Source organism: Staurois parvus, unplaced genomic scaffold, assembly GCF_062004578.1.
Source record: "Staurois parvus isolate SC_StPar_1 unplaced genomic scaffold, SC_StPar_1.0 ptg000022l, whole genome shotgun sequence".
NCBI lineage: Eukaryota > Metazoa > Chordata > Amphibia > Anura > Ranidae > Staurois > Staurois parvus.
The window spans coordinates 3,537,503-3,558,239 of NW_028317818.1; the positions used below are offsets into that span (position 1 = coordinate 3,537,503).

The following is a 20,737-nucleotide window of genomic DNA, read 5'->3' on the forward strand; positions in this document are numbered from 1 at the left end:
CAAGATATATGGTCACTATACATGAAAACTGGTGAAACTGACAGTTTGAAGCAGTACTAAACCCAAAAGCAAACATTTATTATATTGCAGCTTACCAATTCTTAGATGTGATGATGCATTCATTTTCTTTTTTAGGCATTCTTTTTCTGTTTTCATCTGGTGATCTAGCTGGTCAGTCAGTTGAATTTCAAAAGCACAAGCTCTTCAGCAGAATGTATCAGTTTACATGGATGAGACATACCACCTAACACTGAAGGGGTCAATTTTGATTTATTCATGTAAACTTTTATCCCAAAAAGAATAAAACCATTTGCTGTACCTAATTAAAAAGTTGTATTGTATTTAAATCATTCCCACCCCCCACACCACCCTCAGTCTGCTGCACCTCTTGTGCTCATTCATTCAGAATGATGTCTCACTAATACAGGAGGAGAGTTACTGGCTATCACCTTGTGAGAACAGAGAAAAAGAGCATCCGCAACATCCAATGATGGTTAAGCTACAATAGAACTTTTTTTGGTTTGGGTTTTAATACCATTTTGATGTCCAAATCATACACTGTGCTACCCATGCCAATATATTTTTATTTAATAATTATGGTTTAAACCAAGACAGTCCCTAGTAATGCATATCATTGTATAGTTTTTTTTCTTCCTGTAGGAAAAGCACATAAAAGTAAAAATCTGTGCAATGCAAATCCTCTTGAATATTTTAGATAGAGATAAGATTATGTTATGTATGGGAAAATATAAAACTTCATACTCACTTGGCAATTGCATCTTCACATGTGATGGAGTGTTTTCTTAGATGTTCTGCAACTGAAACTCGAGTGTTAAAAAAACGACATGAGCCTTGGATTCCATTTTTATTATCTGTTATAGCATGAACGGAGTATATGTCTTCAGTGCAAAAATCGCCTTTGGCTTTAAGTACACTTGGATCGCAATCAAGCTCCTCATACCTGAAAAATATATGATGTATACAGTTAAGATTTAGAATTATTAGGATGCATACATACACACATACAGGCTCAGAGGTAGAAAGATTTGGACAGCAGCATTGTCAGTCTGTGGGGATGGGAGTGTTAGAAGAACTAGCAGATTTAGATACAGTAACAAATTGAAGCCAAACTCCAGCTAATACATGATAATCAGTTACAGCAACAGTTTTTTTCTTTTGGGATAAAGGTTTTACATAAATAAATAAATGATCATTTTCAGCACCACTGCCAGTGTTTAATGATCTGTCTCATCCCTATAACTGCAAGAGAGCTTTTCTGTAGAAAAACAACAGACTTACTGGCTAGATCACCAGATGAGAATAGAAAGAAAAAACGCTTAAAGAAAGGAAACTAAAACAGTCATCACATCTAAGAAATGGTAAGCTGCAGAATACAAGAAAAAAGGTTAGTTTTTGAGTTTAATACTGTTTTATTCATGAATATTACCCACAGAATTATTGCTCACACTCCAGCATGCGTGTCTATATGTAACATGTGTAGTGCTTAGTGTTTACATTCGTAAGTCTGCGCATATGAGGTGCAGGACGGACTCATAATTTTTATTTGGGGGGGGGGGGGGATTCTGAGTGCTTTGTGTAAACTTTATTTTTTAAAATGTATGCTTTTTTCACAAAAACTTTATATCACAGAGGACAAAAAGAGGGCAGTGACGGGGCTACATTCCTCCCACTGGCCAGCGGTGACAGGGCTACATTCTTGCCACGGCCAGCGGTGACAGGGCTACGTCCCTCCCACCTGCCAGCGGCGACGGGGCTACGTTCCTCCCACCTGCCAGCGGTGACGGGGCTACGTTCCTCCCACCTGCCAGCGGTGACGGGGCTACGTTCCTCCCACCTGCCAGCGGTGACGGGGCTACGTTCCACCCACCGACCAGCGGTGACGGGGCTACATTCCACCCAATGACCAGTGGTGACGGGGCTATATTCCACCCACCTGCCAGCGGTCACGGGGCTAAGTTCCAAACACCTGCCAGCGGTGACGGGGCTAAGTTCCAAACACCTGCCAGCGGAGACAGGGCTACGTTCCTCCCACCTGTCAACGGTGACGGGGCTACGTTCCTCTCACCTGCCAGCGATGATGGGGCTACGTTCCTCCCACCTGTCAGCGGTGACGGGGCTACATTCCCCCCGCCGACCAGCGGTGACGGGGCTACATTCCACCCACCTGCCAGCGGTGACGGGGCTACATTCCACCCACCTGCCAGCAGTGACGGGGCTACATTCCACCCACCTGCCAGCGGTGACGGGGCTACATTCCACCCACCGGCCACGGGGCTACATTCCTCCTACCTGCCAGCGGTGACAGGGCTACATTCTACCCACCTGCCAGCAGTGACGGGGCTTTTTTCACAAAAACTTTATTTATATCACAGAGGAGAAAAAGAGGCCAGTGACGGGGCTACATTCCTTCCACTGGCCAGCGGTGACAGGGCTACATTCTTGCCACCGGCCAGCGGTGACAGGGCTACGTTCCTCCCACCTGCCAGCAGTGACGGGGCTACGTTCCTCCCACCTGCCAGCGGTGACGGGGCTACGTTCCTCCCACCTGCCAGCGGTGACGGGGCTACGTTCCTCCCACCTGCCAGCGGTGACGGGGCTACACTCCTCCCACCTGCCAGCGGTGACGGGGCTACGTTCCTCCCACCTGCCAGCGGTGACGGGGCTACACTCCTCCCACCTGCCAGCGGTGACGGGGCTACGTTCCTCCCACCTGCCAGCGGTGACGGGGCTACGTTCCTCCCACCTGCCAGCGGTGACGGGGCTACGTTCCTCCCACCTGCCAGCGGTGACGGGGCTACGTTCCTCCCACCTGCCAGCGGTGAGGGGGCTACGTTCCTCCCACCTGCCAGCCGTGAGGGGGCTACGTTCCTCCCACCTGCCAGCGGTGACGGGGCTACGTTCCTCCCACCTGCCAGCGGTGACGGGGCTACGTTCCTCCCACCTGCCAGCGGTGACGGGGCTACGTTCCTCCCACCTGCCAGCGGTGACGGGGCTACGTTCCTCCCACCTGCCAGCGGTGACGGGGCTATGTTCCACCCACCAACCAGCGGTGACGGGGCTACATTCCACCCACCAACCAGCGGTGACAAGGCTTTTTTCACAAAAACTTTATTTATATCACAGAGGACAAATAGAGGGCAGTGACGGGGCTACATTCCTCCCACTGGCCAGCGGTGACAAAGCTACATTCTTGCCACCGGCCAGCGGTGACAGGGTTACGTTCCTCCCATCTGCCAGCTGTGACGGGGCTACGTTCCTCCCACCTTCCAGCGGTGACGGGGCTACGTTCCTCCCACCTGCCAGCGGTGACGGGGCTACGTTCCTCCCACCTGCCAGCGGTGACGGGGCTACGTTCCTCCCACCTGCCAGCGGTGACGGGGCTACGTTCCTCCCACCTGCCAGCGGTGAGGGGGCTACGTTCCTCCCACCTGCCAGCGGTGAGGGGGCTACGTTCCTCCCACCTGCCAGCGGTGACGGGGCTACGTTCCTCCCACCTGCCAGCGGTGACGGGGCTACGTTCCTCCCACCTGCCAGCGGTGATGGGGCTACGTTCCTCCCACCTGCCAGCGGTGACGGGGCTACGTTCCTCCCACCTGCCAGCGGTGACGGGGCTACGTTCCTCCCACCTGCCAGCGGTGACGGGGCTATGTTCCACCCACCAACCAGCGGTGACGGGGCTACATTCCACCCACCAACCAGCGGTGACAAGGCTTTTTTCACAAAAACTTTATTTATATCACAGAGGACAAAAAGAGGGCAGTGACGGGGCTACATTCCTCCCACTGGCCAGCGGTGACAAAGCTACATTCTTGCCACCGGCCAGCGGTGACAGGGTTACGTTCCTCCCATCTGCCAGCTGTGACGGGGCTACGTTCCTCCCACCTTCCAGCGGTGACGGGGCTACGTTCCTCCCACCTGCCAGCGGTGACGGGGCTACGTTCCTCCCACCTGCCAGCGGTGACGGGGCTACGTTCCTCCCACCTGCCAGCGGTGACGGGGCTACGTTCCTCCCACCTGCCAGCGGTGACGGGGCTACGTTCCTCCCACCTGCCAGCGGTGACGGGGCTACGTTCCTCCCACCTGCCAGCGGTGACGGGGCTACGTTCCTCCCACCTGCCAGCGGTGACGGGGCTACGTTCCTCCCACCTGCCAGCGGTGACGGGGCTACGTTCCTCCCACCTGCCAGTGGTGACGGGGCTACGTTCCACCCACCGACCAGCGGTGACGGGGCTACGTTCCACCCACCTGCCAGCGGTGGCGGGGCTACGTTCTACCCACCTGCCAGCGGTGACGGGGCTTTTTTCACAAAAACTTTATTTATATCACAGAGAAGAAAAAGAGGCCAGTGACGGGGCTACATTCCTCCCACTGGCCAGCGGTGACAGGGCTACATTCTTGCCACCGGCCAGCGGTGACAGGGCTACGTTCCTCCCACCTGCCAGCTGTGACGGGGCTACATTCCTCCCACCTGCCAGCGGTGACGGGGCTACATTCCTCCCACCTGCCAGCGGTGACGGGGCTACATTCCACCCACCGACCAGCGGAGATGGGGCTACATTCTACCCACCTGCCACCTGCCAGTGGTGACGGGGCTACGTTCCACCCACCGACCAGCGGTGACGGGGCTACGTTCCACCCACCTGCCAGCGGTGGCGGGGCTACGTTCTACCCACCTGCCAGCGGTGACGGGGCTTTTTTCACAAAAACTTTATTTATATCACAGAGAAGAAAAAGAGGCCAGTGACGGGGCTACATTCCTCCCACTGGCCAGCGGTGACAGGGCTACATTCTTGCCACCGGCCAGCGGTGACAGGGCTACGTTCCTCCCACCTGCCAGCTGTGACGGGGCTACATTCCTCCCACCTGCCAGCGGTGACGGGGCTACATTCCTCCCACCTGCCAGCGGTGACGGGGCTACATTCCACCCACCGACCAGCGGAGATGGGGCTACATTCTACCCACCTGCCACCTGCCAGTGGTGACGGGGCTACGTTCCACCCACCGACCAGCGGTGACGGGGCTACGTTCCACCCACCTGCCAGCGGTGGCGGGGCTACGTTCTACCCACCTGCCAGCGGTGACGGGGCTTTTTTCACAAAAACTTTATTTATATCACAGAGAAGAAAAAGAGGCCAGTGACGGGGCTACATTCCTCCCACTGGCCAGCGGTGACAGGGCTACATTCTTGCCACCGGCCAGCGGTGACAGGGCTACGTTCCTCCCACCTGCCAGCTGTGACGGGGCTACATTCCTCCCACCTGCCAGCGGTGACGGGGCTACATTCCTCCCACCTGCCAGCGGTGACGGGGCTACATTCCACCCACCGACCAGCGGAGATGGGGCTACATTCTACCCACCTGCCACCTGCCAGTGGTGACGGGGCTACGTTCCACCCACCGACCAGCGGTGACGGGGCTACGTTCCACCCACCTGCCAGCGGTGGCGGGGCTACGTTCTACCCACCTGCCAGCGGTGACGGGGCTTTTTTCACAAAAACTTTATTTATATCACAGAAAAGAAAAAGAGGCCAGTGACGGGGCTACATTCCTCCCACTGGCCAGCGGTGACAGGGCTACATTCTTGCCACCGGCCAGCGGTGACAGGGCTACGTTCCTCCCACCTGCCAGCTGTGACGGGGCTACATTCCTCCCACCTGCCAGCGGTGACGGGGCTACATTCCTCCCACCTGCCAGCGGTGACGGGGCTACATTCCACCCACCGACCAGCGGAGATGGGGCTACATTCTACCCACCTGCCACCTGCCAGTGGTGACGGGGCTACGTTCCACCCACCGACCAGCGGTGACGGGGCTACGTTCCACCCACCTGCCAGCGGTGGCGGGGCTACGTTCTACCCACCTGCCAGCGGTGACGGGGCTACGTTCTACCCACCTGCCAGCGGTGACGGGGCTTTTTTCACAAAAACTTTATTTATATCACAGAGAAGAAAAAGAGGCCAGTGACGGGGCTACATTCCTCCCACTGGCCAGCGGTGACAGGGCTACATTCTTGCCACCGGCCAGCGGTGACAGGGCTACGTTCCTCCCACCTGCCAGCTGTGACGGGGCTACATTCCTCCCACCTGCCAGCGGTGACGGGGCTACATTCCTCCCACCTGCCAGCGGTGACGGGGCTACATTCCACCCACCGACCAGCGGAGATGGGGCTACATTCTACCCACCTGCCAGCGGTGACGGGGCTACATTCTACCCACCTGCCAGCAGTGACGAGGCTTTTTTCACAAAAACTTTATTTATATCACAGAGGACAAAAAGAGGGCAGTGACGGGGCTACATTCCTCCCACTGGCCACCGGTGACAGGGCTACATTCTTGCCACAGGCCAGCGGTGACAGGGCTACGTTCTTCCCACCTGCCAGCTGAGACGGGGCTACGTTCCTCCCACCTTCCAGCGGTGATGGGGCTACGTTCCTCCCACCTGTCAGCAGTGACGGGGCTTTTTTCACAAAAACTTTATTTATATCACAGAGGACAAAAAGAGGGCAGTGACGGGGCTACATTCCTCCCACTGGCCAGCGGTGACAGGGCTACATTCTTGCCACAGGCCAGCGGTGACAGGGCTACGTTCCTCCCACCTGCCAGCTGAGACAGGGCTACCTTCCTCCCACCTTCCAGCGGTGATGGGGCTACGTTCCTCCCACCTGCCAGCGGTGACGGGGCTACATTCTACCCACCTGCCAGCAGTGACGGGGCTTTTTTCACAAAAACTTTATTTATATCACAGAGGACAAAAAGAGGGCAGTGATGGGGCTACATTCCTCTCACTGGCCAGCAGTGACGGGGCTACGTTCCTCCCACCTGCCAGCGGTGGCGGGGCTACGTTCCTCCCACCTGCCAGCGGTGGCGGGGCTACGTTCCTCCCACCTGCCAGCGGTGAAGGGCCTACGTTCCTCCCACCTGCCAGCGGTGAAGGGCCTACGTTCCTCCCACCTGCCAGCGGTGAAGGGGCTACGTTCCTCCCACCTGCCAGCGGTGACGGGGCTACGTTCCTCCCACCTGCCAGCGGTGACGGGGCTACGTTCCTCCCACCTGCCAGCGGTGACGGGGCTACGTTCCTCCCACCTGCCAGCGGTGACGGGGCTACGTTCCTCCCACCTGCCAGCGGTGACGGGGCTACGTTCCTCCCACCTGCCAGCGGTGACGGGGCTACGTTCCTCCCACCTGCCAGCGGTGACGGGGCTACGTTCCTCCCACCTGCCAGCGGTGACGGGGCTACGTTCCTCCCACCTGCCAGCGGTGACGGGGCTACGTTCCTCCCACCTGCCAGCGGTGACGGGGCTACGTTCCTCCCACCTGCCAGCGGTGACGGGGCTACGTTCCTCCCACCTGCCAGCGGTGACGGGGCTACGTTCCTCCCACCTGCCAGCGGTGACGGGGCTACGTTCCTCCCACCTGCCAGCGGTGACGGGGCTATGTTCCACCCACCAACCAGCGGTGACGGGGCTACATTCCACCCACCAACCAGCGGTGACAAGGCTTTTTTCACAAAAACTTTATTTATATCACAGAGGACAAAAAGAGGGCAGTGACGGGGCTACATTCCTCCCACTGGCCAGCGGTGACAAAGCTACATTCTTGCCACCGGCCAGCGGTGACAGGGTTACGTTCCTCCCATCTGCCAGCTGTGACGGGGCTACGTTCCTCCCACCTGCCAGCGGTGACGGGGCTACGTTCCTCCCACCTGCCAGCGGTGACGGGGCTACGTTCCTCCCACCTGCCAGCGGTGACGGGGCTACGTTCCTCCCACCTGCCAGCGGTGACGGGGCTACGTTCCTCCCACCTGCCAGCGGTGACGGGGCTACGTTCCTCCCACCTGCCAGCGGTGACGGGGCTACGTTCCTCCCACCTGCCAGCGGTGACGGGGCTACGTTCCTCCCACCTGCCAGCGGTGACGGGGCTACGTTCCTCCCACCTGCCAGTGGTGACGGGGCTACGTTCCACCCACCGACCAGCGGTGACGGGGCTACGTTCCACCCACCTGCCAGCGGTGGCGGGGCTACGTTCCACCCACCTGCCAGCGGTGACGGGGCTACATTCTACCCACCTGCCAGCGGTGACGGGGCTTTTTTCACAAAAACTTTATTTATATCACAGAGAAGAAAAAGAGGCCAGTGACGGGGCTACATTCCTCCCACCGGCCAGCGGTGACAGGGCTACGTTCCTCCCACCTGCCAGCTGTGACGGGGCTACATTCCTCCCACCTGCCAGCGGTGACGGGGCTACATTCCTCCCACCTGCCAGCGGTGACGGGGCTACATTCCTCCCACCTGCCAGCGGTGACGGGGCTACATTCCTCCCACCTGCCAGCGGTGACGGGGCTACATTCCTCCCACCTGCCAGCGGTGACGGGGCTACATTCCTCCCACCTGCCAGCGGTGACGGGACTACATTCCACCCTCTTTTGATTCTCTGGATCAAAAGCTTTTGCCTGATCCAATGCCTGCATCGCTCCAAAGCCTCCCAGACAGCTAAAACTACTGAAAAGGTACTTCTACCTTAAATGGAACAGTGCTGACAATTGGACCACAACTCGCCTGCTACTGACGCGTCAAAAAAGAATCTTTGCTATGATCAACATTGAGAAGACTGATGGGGATACCAGTTCTCAATCATTGAAGGGTCTTTACTTTTTGACAGAAGAATCACAGCAGATTGCCTCATGGAGGGAGGGAGCGAACCATCTTCTACACAGCTGTTAAAAACCTCTGCTAAAAGGGGAGCCAGAATGGACTTAAACATGTTTAAAATTCAACTGTCAATCCATCTGGCCCAGGCGATTTTATGGTAGCCAGCTTGTCTATAGCACTAACTACCTCATCAGCTGAAATTGGTTCTGACAAATCCATCAAAAGCAATGTACCATTTCTCAATCCTAGAGTAGAATCCAGAAAGCTTTCCATCCTGTCCCAACTAAGGTCCTTTTGTTCCCCAGAAGGTCTCCAAGGTCGCTGATCAGACTTAACCAGGGAACCCGTACTGTCTTTCAGGCCTATGACCATCTTCACTATGCCTTGTTTACAGTTCTGGTAAGGATCAGGCGAGTAATATTTCCCATAATCCCACTCCAGAACCAAGGAGGCATGCTGGTCGTATTGACACTTCCTACGAAGAAGCTTCACCTCAGAGATCTCTCCAGGATCTCCTCCATACGAGACAAGACAATCAAGCTTCCTCTGCAAATACTGATAGGAACTATACAACCAAGCTGCCTCTTACTTATGGCCTTGAAAAGTCCAATCGCCCTTTGTTCACAAGCTCCCTCCACTCTGACTTACTGCTGCAAAAGTCCAGAATAGAAACCTGTGCCTGAAAAAATCCTCAAAGGATTGTCTTAACGCTACATCTTCCAGGAGAGCCAAATTAAGTTTCCAGACACCCTTTCCTCTTGGTGGAGTGTCCGATGCATTCTGAGTCACGGACAGCATACAGTGGTCAGAGAACTCCACCACCTTCAACTCTGGAGCCAAGAAAGCAGAGTTGTCCTCTATCCTGCTCTGATTATTCCCTCTCTAAAATGTGAAACCCGTGCTGCCAGGGCAGTGATTAATGTGCACATCTACCAGGCCTATATATAAAAAAGTTAATTGCTTAAATGAAAAATCCAAAAACATGATAAACATAACTAAAGTCCGATCCAAAAGGCTTGAAACATATAAAAGGAAAGTTCATCAATCCAGGATCCACAAAAATCCCAAAGAATCCCAAGAAGTCACCAAGAAGAAAAGAAAACTTCACCAGCACAAAATACACTGCCAATTACTGGATAATATTGACCCCCAATTAAGGAAAGGTCAATACACGCGGTGTGCTTCCCAGGAGCAAAACAATAAACCTGTGTACTTCTTTGAATCCTGGTCTTCAATATAAAAATGACTGGGTTGAACCTATAAAATATATTATCCTCATAGAGGACAATCCAATTCAAATGTAAAAAGGAATCCTCATAGTGTAGTATTTTGAGAAATTGTAATGTCTTAACCAGGGTGGATAAAAATCTATGATTTAAAAAAAAAAAAAAAAAAAAAAATCAGATTTTTTTTATTTAAATCGGATTTTTTAAAATAAAATGCTTGTTGTGGAAAATATATTACCATCCAAAGGTTATTCCGTCATGAAATAAAGATTAGTTTTTTATTTATGTAGAATAAGGCTGTATATGTTTACTTTTTTGGTAAATAAATTCCATTAATCCATTCACAATGTCATGCTCTCCCAGAGGTTTTTGTAAGATTATTGGGCAGTTTCTCTGCCTACAAGATATTATCACAGATGCTTGGTTTACTTTTGCAGGTCTCAAAACTGAATTTGACTCAGCGGAGATCACATGCCTCTTCTTCACAGCAAAAATGTTATAACATGAACAGAGTTAAGAAAAAGACCTTAATCCTAACTTCTACAAACCTATGAATACAGAATCAACCCCTTCAGTGCTAAGTTTCAAGAAGTTCAGTGAATAGAAACAATATTTTTCTGATTGTTTGGAGTGGAATAGATCTGCACAAGAACAAAGTGAAACTAAGTGTGAGGAGGAAGGGGCTGACAGTCTACGTTTCTTAAAATATATATATTTAATTGAGCCAAATTAGTTAACAAACATGGATGTTTGTTTAAGCAAATAACATATGCTGTAATGTTATTGTTTCAGTTGAATAAATGTATTTAAATTGTTATTATTAAGGTAATGATTACTTTTCTCCTTCCTAAGTACAACAGAAAAGTTGTCCAAATATGAATGATTAACCTATTAAACTGGGGATAAAAAAACTAATATGAAAAGTTGTTATTCTAAAAATCTTCATCTACTTGCATATTAAAGTTATACCAGCAAGAATTAGTCTTTATGTAGAAAACTATGATTTAAATTAAGCCTTACTGACTAGTGATTTAAATCGTGATTTAAATCAGTTTGATTTAAATCAAATCCACGCTGGTCTTAACTGCAATAAAACACGTACATCATAACTCATAAAAAACAGCATGTCACCATATCTATTCGTGGTTTGTTTCCAACCATAAAGATGGCCGCCACGTTCCAGTGCGCGATAACATCATACGCTCCTACTCCTCCCTATGCGTTTCATCAATGATGTCGTCAGGACTTTGGTTATGTTTATCATGTTTTTGGATTTTTAATTTAAGCCCTGCACTTTTTTATATGTTTTTAGTATTGTAACCTGCAATATTGTGTTGGCTGCTGATGTGGATTATATCCACCTAATTTATCATAGACCATAGCGTGGATTTAATCTCTTTTCTTTAGAGTTTCATCTACCAGGCCTGCCTGTCTAACCATATCTCTAAGAAACATGCTATCATAACCCAGCCTGTCTATGGGGCCTGTCTTCAGCCCTAATTATGGTTTTAAAGTCACCTTCAAAGATCAGGCAAAGGTCCTGCCCCCTAACAGAGACATCTAAGACCATGTATATCCCCATTTCTACCCGCCGGCACATTACCATATCGGTTTTAAAAAGCACCGCAGCTCCGCTGCAAGGCTGTCGCAAGAGACCAAAAGGAGGGACCACATCTCCACTCCCTTTTGCTAGATGGACATCAGTGAAAGTACCAAGCCAGGTCTCTTGCAAAAATAAAATCTCAGCATCAAACTCACTGAGCAAAAATAAGGCTATATCACAACTTCTTGCAGATTTAATGCTGGTGACAATAATGGGCGCCACCTTTAAAGGAGCGGGAACTGCCATCAGGATGATTGGGGTAGTCCTTCCATAATTTCTACCACACTTTCATCACCCAAAACAGCTTTCTTCAGAGTACAGTAACTCCCCCTCATCAATAGATGATAAAAAAAAATTGATAAATCAGATACCATCTCATCACCTGACAAAACTGAAAAGGTGTTGCCAAGAGGAACCCCTCCTGGGCCTGATTCTGAAGAAGAAAGGACAGCTCTTCTCATCTTCTTCCTCTTAACCCTCTCCCACCCCTCATCAGCTGAATCCCCTTCAGCAGGTGAGACATGGGATATGGACACCCCTACCTCAGCCCCTTCGGCTCCACCCCCACACTCTCCTGACCATGTTTGCGCTGCCGAGGGAAGGGTACTGGAGATGGAGTAGGCCAAGAGCGTAGATCCGCTGAACTAGCTTCCACTAGTCTGGTCCCTGCTGCAGTGAGACAGCTCCAGCTGCCATCTCCTCCTCCAGAACAGGGCTGAGGAAAGTGCAGGCCGTTCAGACACAGCAACAGGTGAAACATCACCAACACAGGACACATCCATGACTGTGCTGCTCTCCTCCACCACCAGCATCAATTAGTTCTGGAACATATGCAGATTCAGGTGAAGCACTCTTTGCAAATGGCAGCCATCTTGCCTGTAGAGGAACGACTGGTCTCAGCAGGAGCAGCAAAATCCATGTCTGGGGTGTTTGGGGCAGGTCCATCTAATGGTCTGAAGACATCTCTGCGAGGGGTTTTCCCTCCAAGTTTGCAGAAGATTCCTCCACAGCATGCTGTTTGCAGAGCTCCTTCTCATCAGCAGTACTCACCACAGCAGGTTGGGCAGACATGTTGGAAGGCAGCTTGGTGTACTGAGATTTCCCCACCAGTACTGGCTTTGCCGGTCTGTATCTCCTCTGTCCAATCTCAGGGACAGATCATCAGAAAAGGTAAACCTGTCTGCCCCCCAGGGGTAACTCCATCTGCTGGATGAAGGTCAGGGTGCCATGTTCACTCAACTCCCTGGCTGGTTGCCGCTTGCGATTCCTCAGTTGGACATGGAGGGAGGGATGCGGAGGTAGATGGAGCCGGGTCATCCATTACATGAGGCTGCTGATCTACAGAACTTGCTGATGTCTGACTGGCAAATCTCCTCTCATTGTCAAACCTTTTTGCAAACGCTCCACTTCTGGCTTTCAACTTCTCCAATAATAAAGATTGCTTCTTCACCTTCTCCATTTGCTGTAATTCCAGCTTTATGACCAATAGATTCTTACTCCAGGCCTGGCAGTATTTGGCTCTGAAGGATTTGTGTTCAGCTTTCAAAAAAGGTTTTCCTCAGCTCTTGCAATCAACATGAACTGATCAATAATCCTCTGTCTGTACACATCCTCACCAGGTCCTGAACCCACAGTCAGGTCCTCCACCTCCTCTTCACTAGGCCCTGTGTCATCAGGGGGATTTCTCCCAGGACCTACCCCTGGATCAGGCATGATTCCTGGGCCAAGCTAGAAGGCAAGGCCCAGGCTTAAAACCGCTGGTTCTCAGAGAGCTCCTTCAGTGTGTCCTCCTCCTTCTCCCACTGACCAGCGGTGACGGGACTACATTCCTCCCACAAACCAGCGGTGACAGGGCTACATTCCTCCCACTGACCAGCGGTGACGGGGCTACATTCCTCCCACTGACCAGCGGTGACGGGGCTACATTCCTCCCACTGACCAGCGGTGACGGGGCTACATTCCTCCCACTGACCAGCGGTGACGGGGTTACATTCATCCCACTGACCAGCGGTGACGGGGCTACATTCATCCCACTGACCAGCGGTGACGGGGCTACATTCATCCCACTGACCAGCGGTGATGGAGCTACACTCCTAGAGCTGACCAGCGATAATGGGGCTACATTCCTCCCACTGACCACCTGTGATAGAGCTACATATCACACACCTATCACCAGTGATGGAGCTACACTCCTCTTACTGACCAACAATAAAAGGACGCCACTCTTCTCCTGACCACTAATAATAAAAGTCCAGAGAAAAACACGATACAAATGTTATTAATTGAGTTGCAGTTCAGTGAGTGAAATATGTATGTGATCCCCTACCGACCAACAATAATTGTGGCTCCCACTGACTGGCTATGTGCTCATGTAGTACACAGATTAGTCCTGTCAATTTAAGAAGGTGCTCCTAACGACAGCTCGTTATGTGTATAAAAGACCATTCAAACCTCACCACCATGAGCAAATGACCAAAGAGCTGTCAAAGACGTCACAAACAAGATGTAGACTTCAACAAGGCTGGAATGTTCTACAAAACCATGGGGCTGTTTCTCTGCTAAAGGTAAAGGCTGAATTTGCTGCATTGATGGGCCAATGAACAGGGCCATGTATTGTAAAATCTTGGTTGAGAACATACTTCCCTCAGCCAGAACACTGAAGATGGGTCGAGGATGGGTCTGCCAGCATGGCAATGACCCAAAACATACCGCCAAGGCAACAAAGGAGTGGCTCAAAAAAAGAAGGTCATGCAGTGGCCTATCATGACACCAATGATGGGGCACTATTCCTCCCACTGACACCAATCCTCCCACTGACACCAATCATGGGGCACCATTCCTCCCACTGACACCAATCATGGGGCACCATTCCTCCCACTGACACCAATCATGGGGCACCATTCTTCCCGCTGACACCAATCATGGGGCACCATTCTTCCCGCAGACACCAATCATGGGGCACCATTCTTCCCGCCGACACCAATCATGGGACACCATTCTTCCCGCCGACACCAATCATGGGACACCATTCTTCCCGCCGACACCAATCATGGGACACCATTCTTCCCGCAGACACCAATCATGGGGCACCAATCTTCCCGCCGACACCAATCATGGGACACCATTCTTCCCGCCGACACCAATCATGGGACACCATTCTTCCCGCCGACACCAATCATGGGACACCATTCTTCCCGCCGACACCAATCATGGGACACCATTCTTCCCGCAGACACCAATCATGGGACACCATTCTTCCCGCAGACACCAATCATGGGACACCATTCTTCCCGCCGACACCAATCATGGGACACCATTCTTCCCGCCGACACCAATCATGGGACACCATTCTTCCCGCCGACACCAATCATGGGACACCATTCTTCCCGCCGACACCAATCATGGGACACCATTCTTCCCGCCGACACAAACCATGGGTCACCATTCTTCCCGCCGACACCAATCATGGGACACCATTCTTTCCGCCGACACCAATCATGGGAGAATATTCTTCCCACTGACACCAATCGTGAGAGAATATTCTTCCCACCGACACCAATCGTGAGAGAATATTCTTCCCACCGACACCAATCGTGAGAGAATATTCTTCCCACCGACACCAATCGTGAGAGAATATTCTTCCCACCGACACCAATCGTGAGAGAATATTCTTCCCACCGACACCAATCGTGAGAGAATATTCTTCCCACCGACACCAACCATGGGCCACTATTCTTCCCACCGACACCAATCATGGGCCACTATTCTTCCCACCGACACCAATCATGGGCCACTATTCTTCCCACCGACACCAATCATGGGCCACTATTCTTCCCACCGACACCAATCATGGGCCACTATTCTTCCCACCGACACCAATCATGGGACACCATTCTTCCCGCCGACACCAATCATGGGACACCATTCTTCCCGCCGTTACAAACCATGGGTCACCATTCTTCCCGCCGACACCAATCATGGGACACCATTCTTTCCGCCGACACCAATCGTGGGAGAATATTCTTCCCACCGACACCAATCGTGAGAGAATGTTCTTCCCACCGACACCAATCGTGAGAGAATATTCTTCCCACCGACACCAATCGTGAGAGAATATTCTTCCCACCGACACCAATCGTGAGAGAATATTCTTCCCACCGACACCAATCGTGAGAGAATATTCTTCCCACCGACACCAACCATGGGCCACTATTCTTCCCACCGACACCAATCATGGGCCACTATTCTTCCCACCGACACCAATCATGGGCCACTATTCTTCCCACCGACACCAATCATGGGCCACTATTCTTCCCGCCGACACCAATCATGGGACACCATTCTTCCCGCCGACACCAATCATGGGACACCATTCTTCCCGCCGACACCAATCATGGGACACCATTCTTCCCGCCGACACCAATCATGGGACACCATTCTTCCCGCCGACACCAATCATGGGACACCATTCTTTCCGCCGACACCAATCATGGGAGAATATTCTTCCCACCGACACCAATCGTGAGAGAATATTCTTCCCACCGACACCAATCGTGAGAGAATATTCTTCCCACCGACACCAATCGTGAGAGAATATTCTTCCCACCGACACCAATCATGAGAGAATATTCTTCCCACCGACACCAATCGTGAGAGAATATTCTTCCCACCGACACCAATCGTGAGAGAATATTCTTCCCACCGACACCAATCGTGAGAGAATATTCTTCCCACCGACACCAATCGTGAGAGAATATTCTTCCCACCGACACCAACCATGGGCCACTATTCTTCCCACCGACACCAATCATGGGCCACTATTCTTCCCGCCGACACCAATCATGGGCCACTATTCTTCCCGCCGACACCAATCATGGGCCACTATTCTTCCCGCCGACACCAATCATGGGCCACTATTCTTCCCGCCGACACCAATCATGGGCCACTATTCTTCCCACCGACACCAATCATGGGCCACTATTCTTCCCACCGACACCAATCATGGGACACTATTCTTCCTACTGACAACAATGATGGAGAACTATTCCTCCTACTGACACCAATCATGGGGCACTATTCCTCCTACTGACACCAATTGAGTGCACTATTCCTCCTACTGACACCAATCATGGGGCACTATTCTTCCTACTGACACCAATCATGGAGAACTATTGCTACATCCAACGCCAATGATGGGGCTCTATTCTTCCAACCAACGCCAATGACGGGACCTTATTCTTCCAACCGACGCCAATGATGGGACACTATTCTTCCTACTGACACCAATCATGGAGCTCTATTCTTCCCACTGACACCAATGATGATACAGTATTCTTCCAGCTGACACCTATGACGGGGCACTATTCTTTCTGACGCCAACGACGGGACACTACTCTTCCAACTGACGCCAACGACGGGACACTACTCTTCCAACTGACGCCAACGACGGGACACTACTCTTCCAACTGACGCCAACGACGGGACACTACTCTTCCAACTGACGCCAACGACGGGACACTACTCTTTCAACTGACGCCAACGACGGGACACTACTCTTCCAACTGACGCCAACGACGGGACACTACTCTTCCAACTGACGCCAACGACGGGACACTACTCTTCCAACTGACGCCGACGGGACACTACTCTTCCAACTGACGCCAACGACGGGACACTACTCTTCCAACTGACGCCAACGACGGGACACTACTCTACCAACTGACGCCAATGACAGGGCACTAGTCTTCCAACTGACGCCAATGATGGGGCACTAGTCTTTCAACTGACACCAACAACGGGACACTACTCTTCCAACTGATGCCAATGACGGGACACTACTCTTCCAACTGATGCCAATGACGGGGCACTACTCTTCCAACTGACGCCAATGATGGGGAACTATTCTTCCTAATGACACCAATGATGGGGCACTATGCTTCCTAATGACGCCAATGATGGGGTACTAGTCTAATGACACCAAGGATAGGGCACTAGCCTTCCTAATGACACCTATTATCCCTCCCACTGACACTAATGATAAGGTGCTACTCCTCACAGGGACACCAACATCTGGCCACCCTGGAATCTGAAGAACATTGAGGTGCCCCTTTGTATAAAAGGTTTAGAGACACCAGATAACAGTTGATGAGGAGGGAGGAGTCCTGACCTGTTACAGATCAGTAGGGGCGGCCTCTCTTCAGGGAGTTCACAGAAGTCCAGCTCCTGGTGCCTCAGCAGGCTCGTCCACAAGAGCTGCTTAGTGGCCGCATCCAGCAGGAGGGGAAACGTGGGGAGCCGAGCCTGTAACCGCAGCCACAGCGCCGGGACCGTGATCCCATCCAAACCTTCCAGAGCCACCTCATCCAGCATTGCTTCCAGCGCGTCCATATCCTCGTCACTCACTAAACACACGAGCGATCTCACAACTCCATTCTACTAGCCCGACTCATTTACTAGTCCATATCAAATACAGGCTGACAGGAATAACGTGAGCTGTATTCCAAGAGCTCGAATTGTTCAGTAATTCAAAGTTTCCATTTTGGGCGCCATTTTGTTGAAGTTCTCCTCCTTCATGTATATAGGTAGATCTCCACAATAATGGCTGCCAGCCCACATTGGTCAGGGGCCGGTTTAGAGGACAATTTTGAAGCGCACAACCGCCTGCTGTGGTGGCGTAGAAGTGAAAGTTGTCATTGGCTATACCGTGCTGAAGTTAGGCTGTGATTGGAGGGTAGGAATGCGTGACGTATATAATGTACGGCTGGAGCCTGTGGACATTGGTGAGCTCCGCATTTTACAATCCTGATTGGCTGCGCTTATACTGACTGTTTATTGGCGGTTTGAAACTAGGTAACCGAAGAAAACATTTGGGCACAGTTCTGGTTTTCTATGCAGCTTTGGAGGCGTCACACAGCTGGGTCATGTACGGTAAGTGAGTGGTCACCTAGCACTTTGTGATGGATTGGCGTGATATACGTTGGGGAACTTCTGAGTGGAGATGTGGTTTGGTCCCTGAACGTGTGTGGCACTGATACACCCAGGCTGACGCTGAGGCCCCGTTCACACTTGACCGGTTTTGTAGCTTAAAAATGCTCAACAAGCAAAAAACCCATTGTTTTCAATGGCCCCTGTTCACATATGAGCGTCCTGTTGCTGAGCAAATGCCTGCTCCTCAAAACAAGTATACAAGCTACTTTTCAGGCAGAATTGAGTGTTTTTTGTCCCCATAGACCTCAATTGAGTGTGATCTTGGACAGCATTGCTACAATTCCGCCAGTGATCCCAACACACTGCACAGAAATGACAAATCGCACCACCCCTGGTCCGGCGCCATTCATTTTCTGGCTACGATTACACTGAGCTGAGTGTTTTGCAAATATAGGCGTTTTTCATTTAGACCGCTTTCACAAGAGTGTCTTCTCCCCTCCCCCCCTTTTTTTTTTTTTTTTTTTTTTTCCATCAGTTCCGTCACATTTTTTCCAAGAAAAAACGGATCAGTTTACATCCGTTTTTGTCTGTTCTGTTCCGTTCTGTTGTGTGTGTGTGGTTTTTTTTTTTTTTTTCTTCTGTTAATGGAAGTAAAATAGGGTTTTCTTCCATTCAAAAAATGGATGCAGGGGTATGGAAATTTAAAAACAAAAAAAAAACTTTGTCCAGAGAATAAATCGGTATCCCAATCTACTTGTCCCTCATGGCAATCTACTTGTCCAGAATAAAAAAAATACATTTTAACCAAATCTGAGGTGATTTCTAGAATGTCTGGGGCTTTTTAAAACAAAAGCAGCTTTATGGCAACTTTAACATTGCGCTGTATGTCTCCTCCTCCCCTCCCTGCCTGTCTCCAGCACCGCATCCGGGGACTAGCAGGGAGGGGAGAGACCTTGTAATGAGCACTGATTTGCTGCTCGTCAGGAAAGGGGAGTGTCTGGGTTATCTTTTATCCCTTTCGCTGCCAGGGCCGTTTTTTGCGTTATTTGCACACAATTAAAAAATAATTTTAGGCTTGACAATTACATGAAACCCCCAAACATTGTCTTTTCTGAAAGCAGACACCCTAGATAAAAGGATAGTGGTAGTTCCTTTTCTTTTTTTTTTTTTTTTTATTTTGCAGGATATTACCGCAAAATGTATTTAAAAAACCCAAGTAATTTTAGAGCTCAAAAACAAATTACAATATTTTTATGTAAAATATAAAAGATGAGGTTGCACTGAGTAAATAGGTATCTAACATTCCAAACTTTAAATTTGCATGTGCTTGTGAAATATCGACGAAGTTCAGTACCCTATATCAGGGCTTAAAATTTCGAGTCTAGTCCTACTAGCCAGGCACAAACCTTACTCTCCACCAGTTGCCCCACCCAACCTTGCCCAGGTCCGCTTCCAACCCCAGCCCCTCCCCCAACCCTGCCCCCTTAACGCTTATGAAATTACCTCGTGCAGAGCGGGCCTCTCCTCGTGTCCCCCAAGGTGGTGGAGAGCGGGCCTCTCCTCGTGTCTTCTGCGGCGACAAAGAAGAAACCAGAAGTCGGCTTCAGAACAAGGCTTGGAGCGCAAGTGGAATGCAAATCAATCCTCGGTGCCTGGTGATTCCATTGCAAGCCACCCGCTCCATTGCAAGCCACCCGCTCCATCTGTGCTCGTTATAAAGGGATTTTCCCTTACATTTGACGAGTGGAAATTTCAAGCCCTGCCCTATATTTTCTATAGACACTTTTAAAGCTCCTGATCGGTCATCAGTATAGTCTTACGGAGGAGGTCTGGTGCTAGAATTATTGCTGTCATCCTAGCGTGCGCGGTGTTATGTAACGTGCATCGCAATTGACGTTTTCATGCGAAGGCTCTCTCATACGTTTGTACGTGAATATATGTGGGGGGTTTCATTTTTTTTTTTTTTGGGGGGGGGGTTATGTGCTTGGGTGTAACTTTCAATATTTACAATTTAAAAATATATTTATTATATATTTTTTTTTTTTTTCTTTAAATCACATGTGGTGGTTTTGGTGACAGGTTCCACTTATTGAGACATCCATGGTCTAAAAGACGCTGCATTTCTCCCCTCTTCTCCACTGAATGCAATGTGGTGCACATCATTAAAAGGGGATGGGAGAAGTTTGAAGCTTAGTTTGATCCTGAAATTCCACTTGAATTTAACCTATTATTTCATCATTCTTATTTCCTCCTTCCCTTATTATCCAGGGTATCATTTTATATTATTCTTGTATCGTGTCTCATGCAAAACAAAA

The 20,737-nt window shown here is 50.7% G+C and overlaps 2 protein-coding genes across 2 annotated transcripts in view; one reads left to right on the forward strand and one right to left on the reverse strand.

Moving 5' to 3' along the window:
* Positions 1–18,047, reverse strand: part of GTF3C1 (general transcription factor IIIC subunit 1) — a 199,708-nt gene extending 181,661 nt beyond the window's left edge. The window contains exons 1-2 of the mRNA XM_089691990.1: positions 17,662–18,047; positions 767–961 (exon numbers count right to left, since the gene is read on the reverse strand). Coding sequence (XP_089548116.1) covers positions 767–961; positions 17,662–17,882 — 416 coding nt within the window. The 5' untranslated portion in view covers positions 17,883–18,047. The remainder of the gene's footprint in view (positions 1–766; positions 962–17,661) is intronic.
* A 178-nt stretch (positions 18,048–18,225) lies between these two features.
* KATNIP (katanin interacting protein) overlaps positions 18,226–20,737 on the forward strand; it is a 179,715-nt gene continuing 177,203 nt past the window's right edge. The window contains exon 1 of the mRNA XM_089691998.1: positions 18,226–18,422. Coding sequence (XP_089548124.1) covers positions 18,416–18,422 — 7 coding nt within the window. The 5' untranslated portion in view covers positions 18,226–18,415. The remainder of the gene's footprint in view (positions 18,423–20,737) is intronic.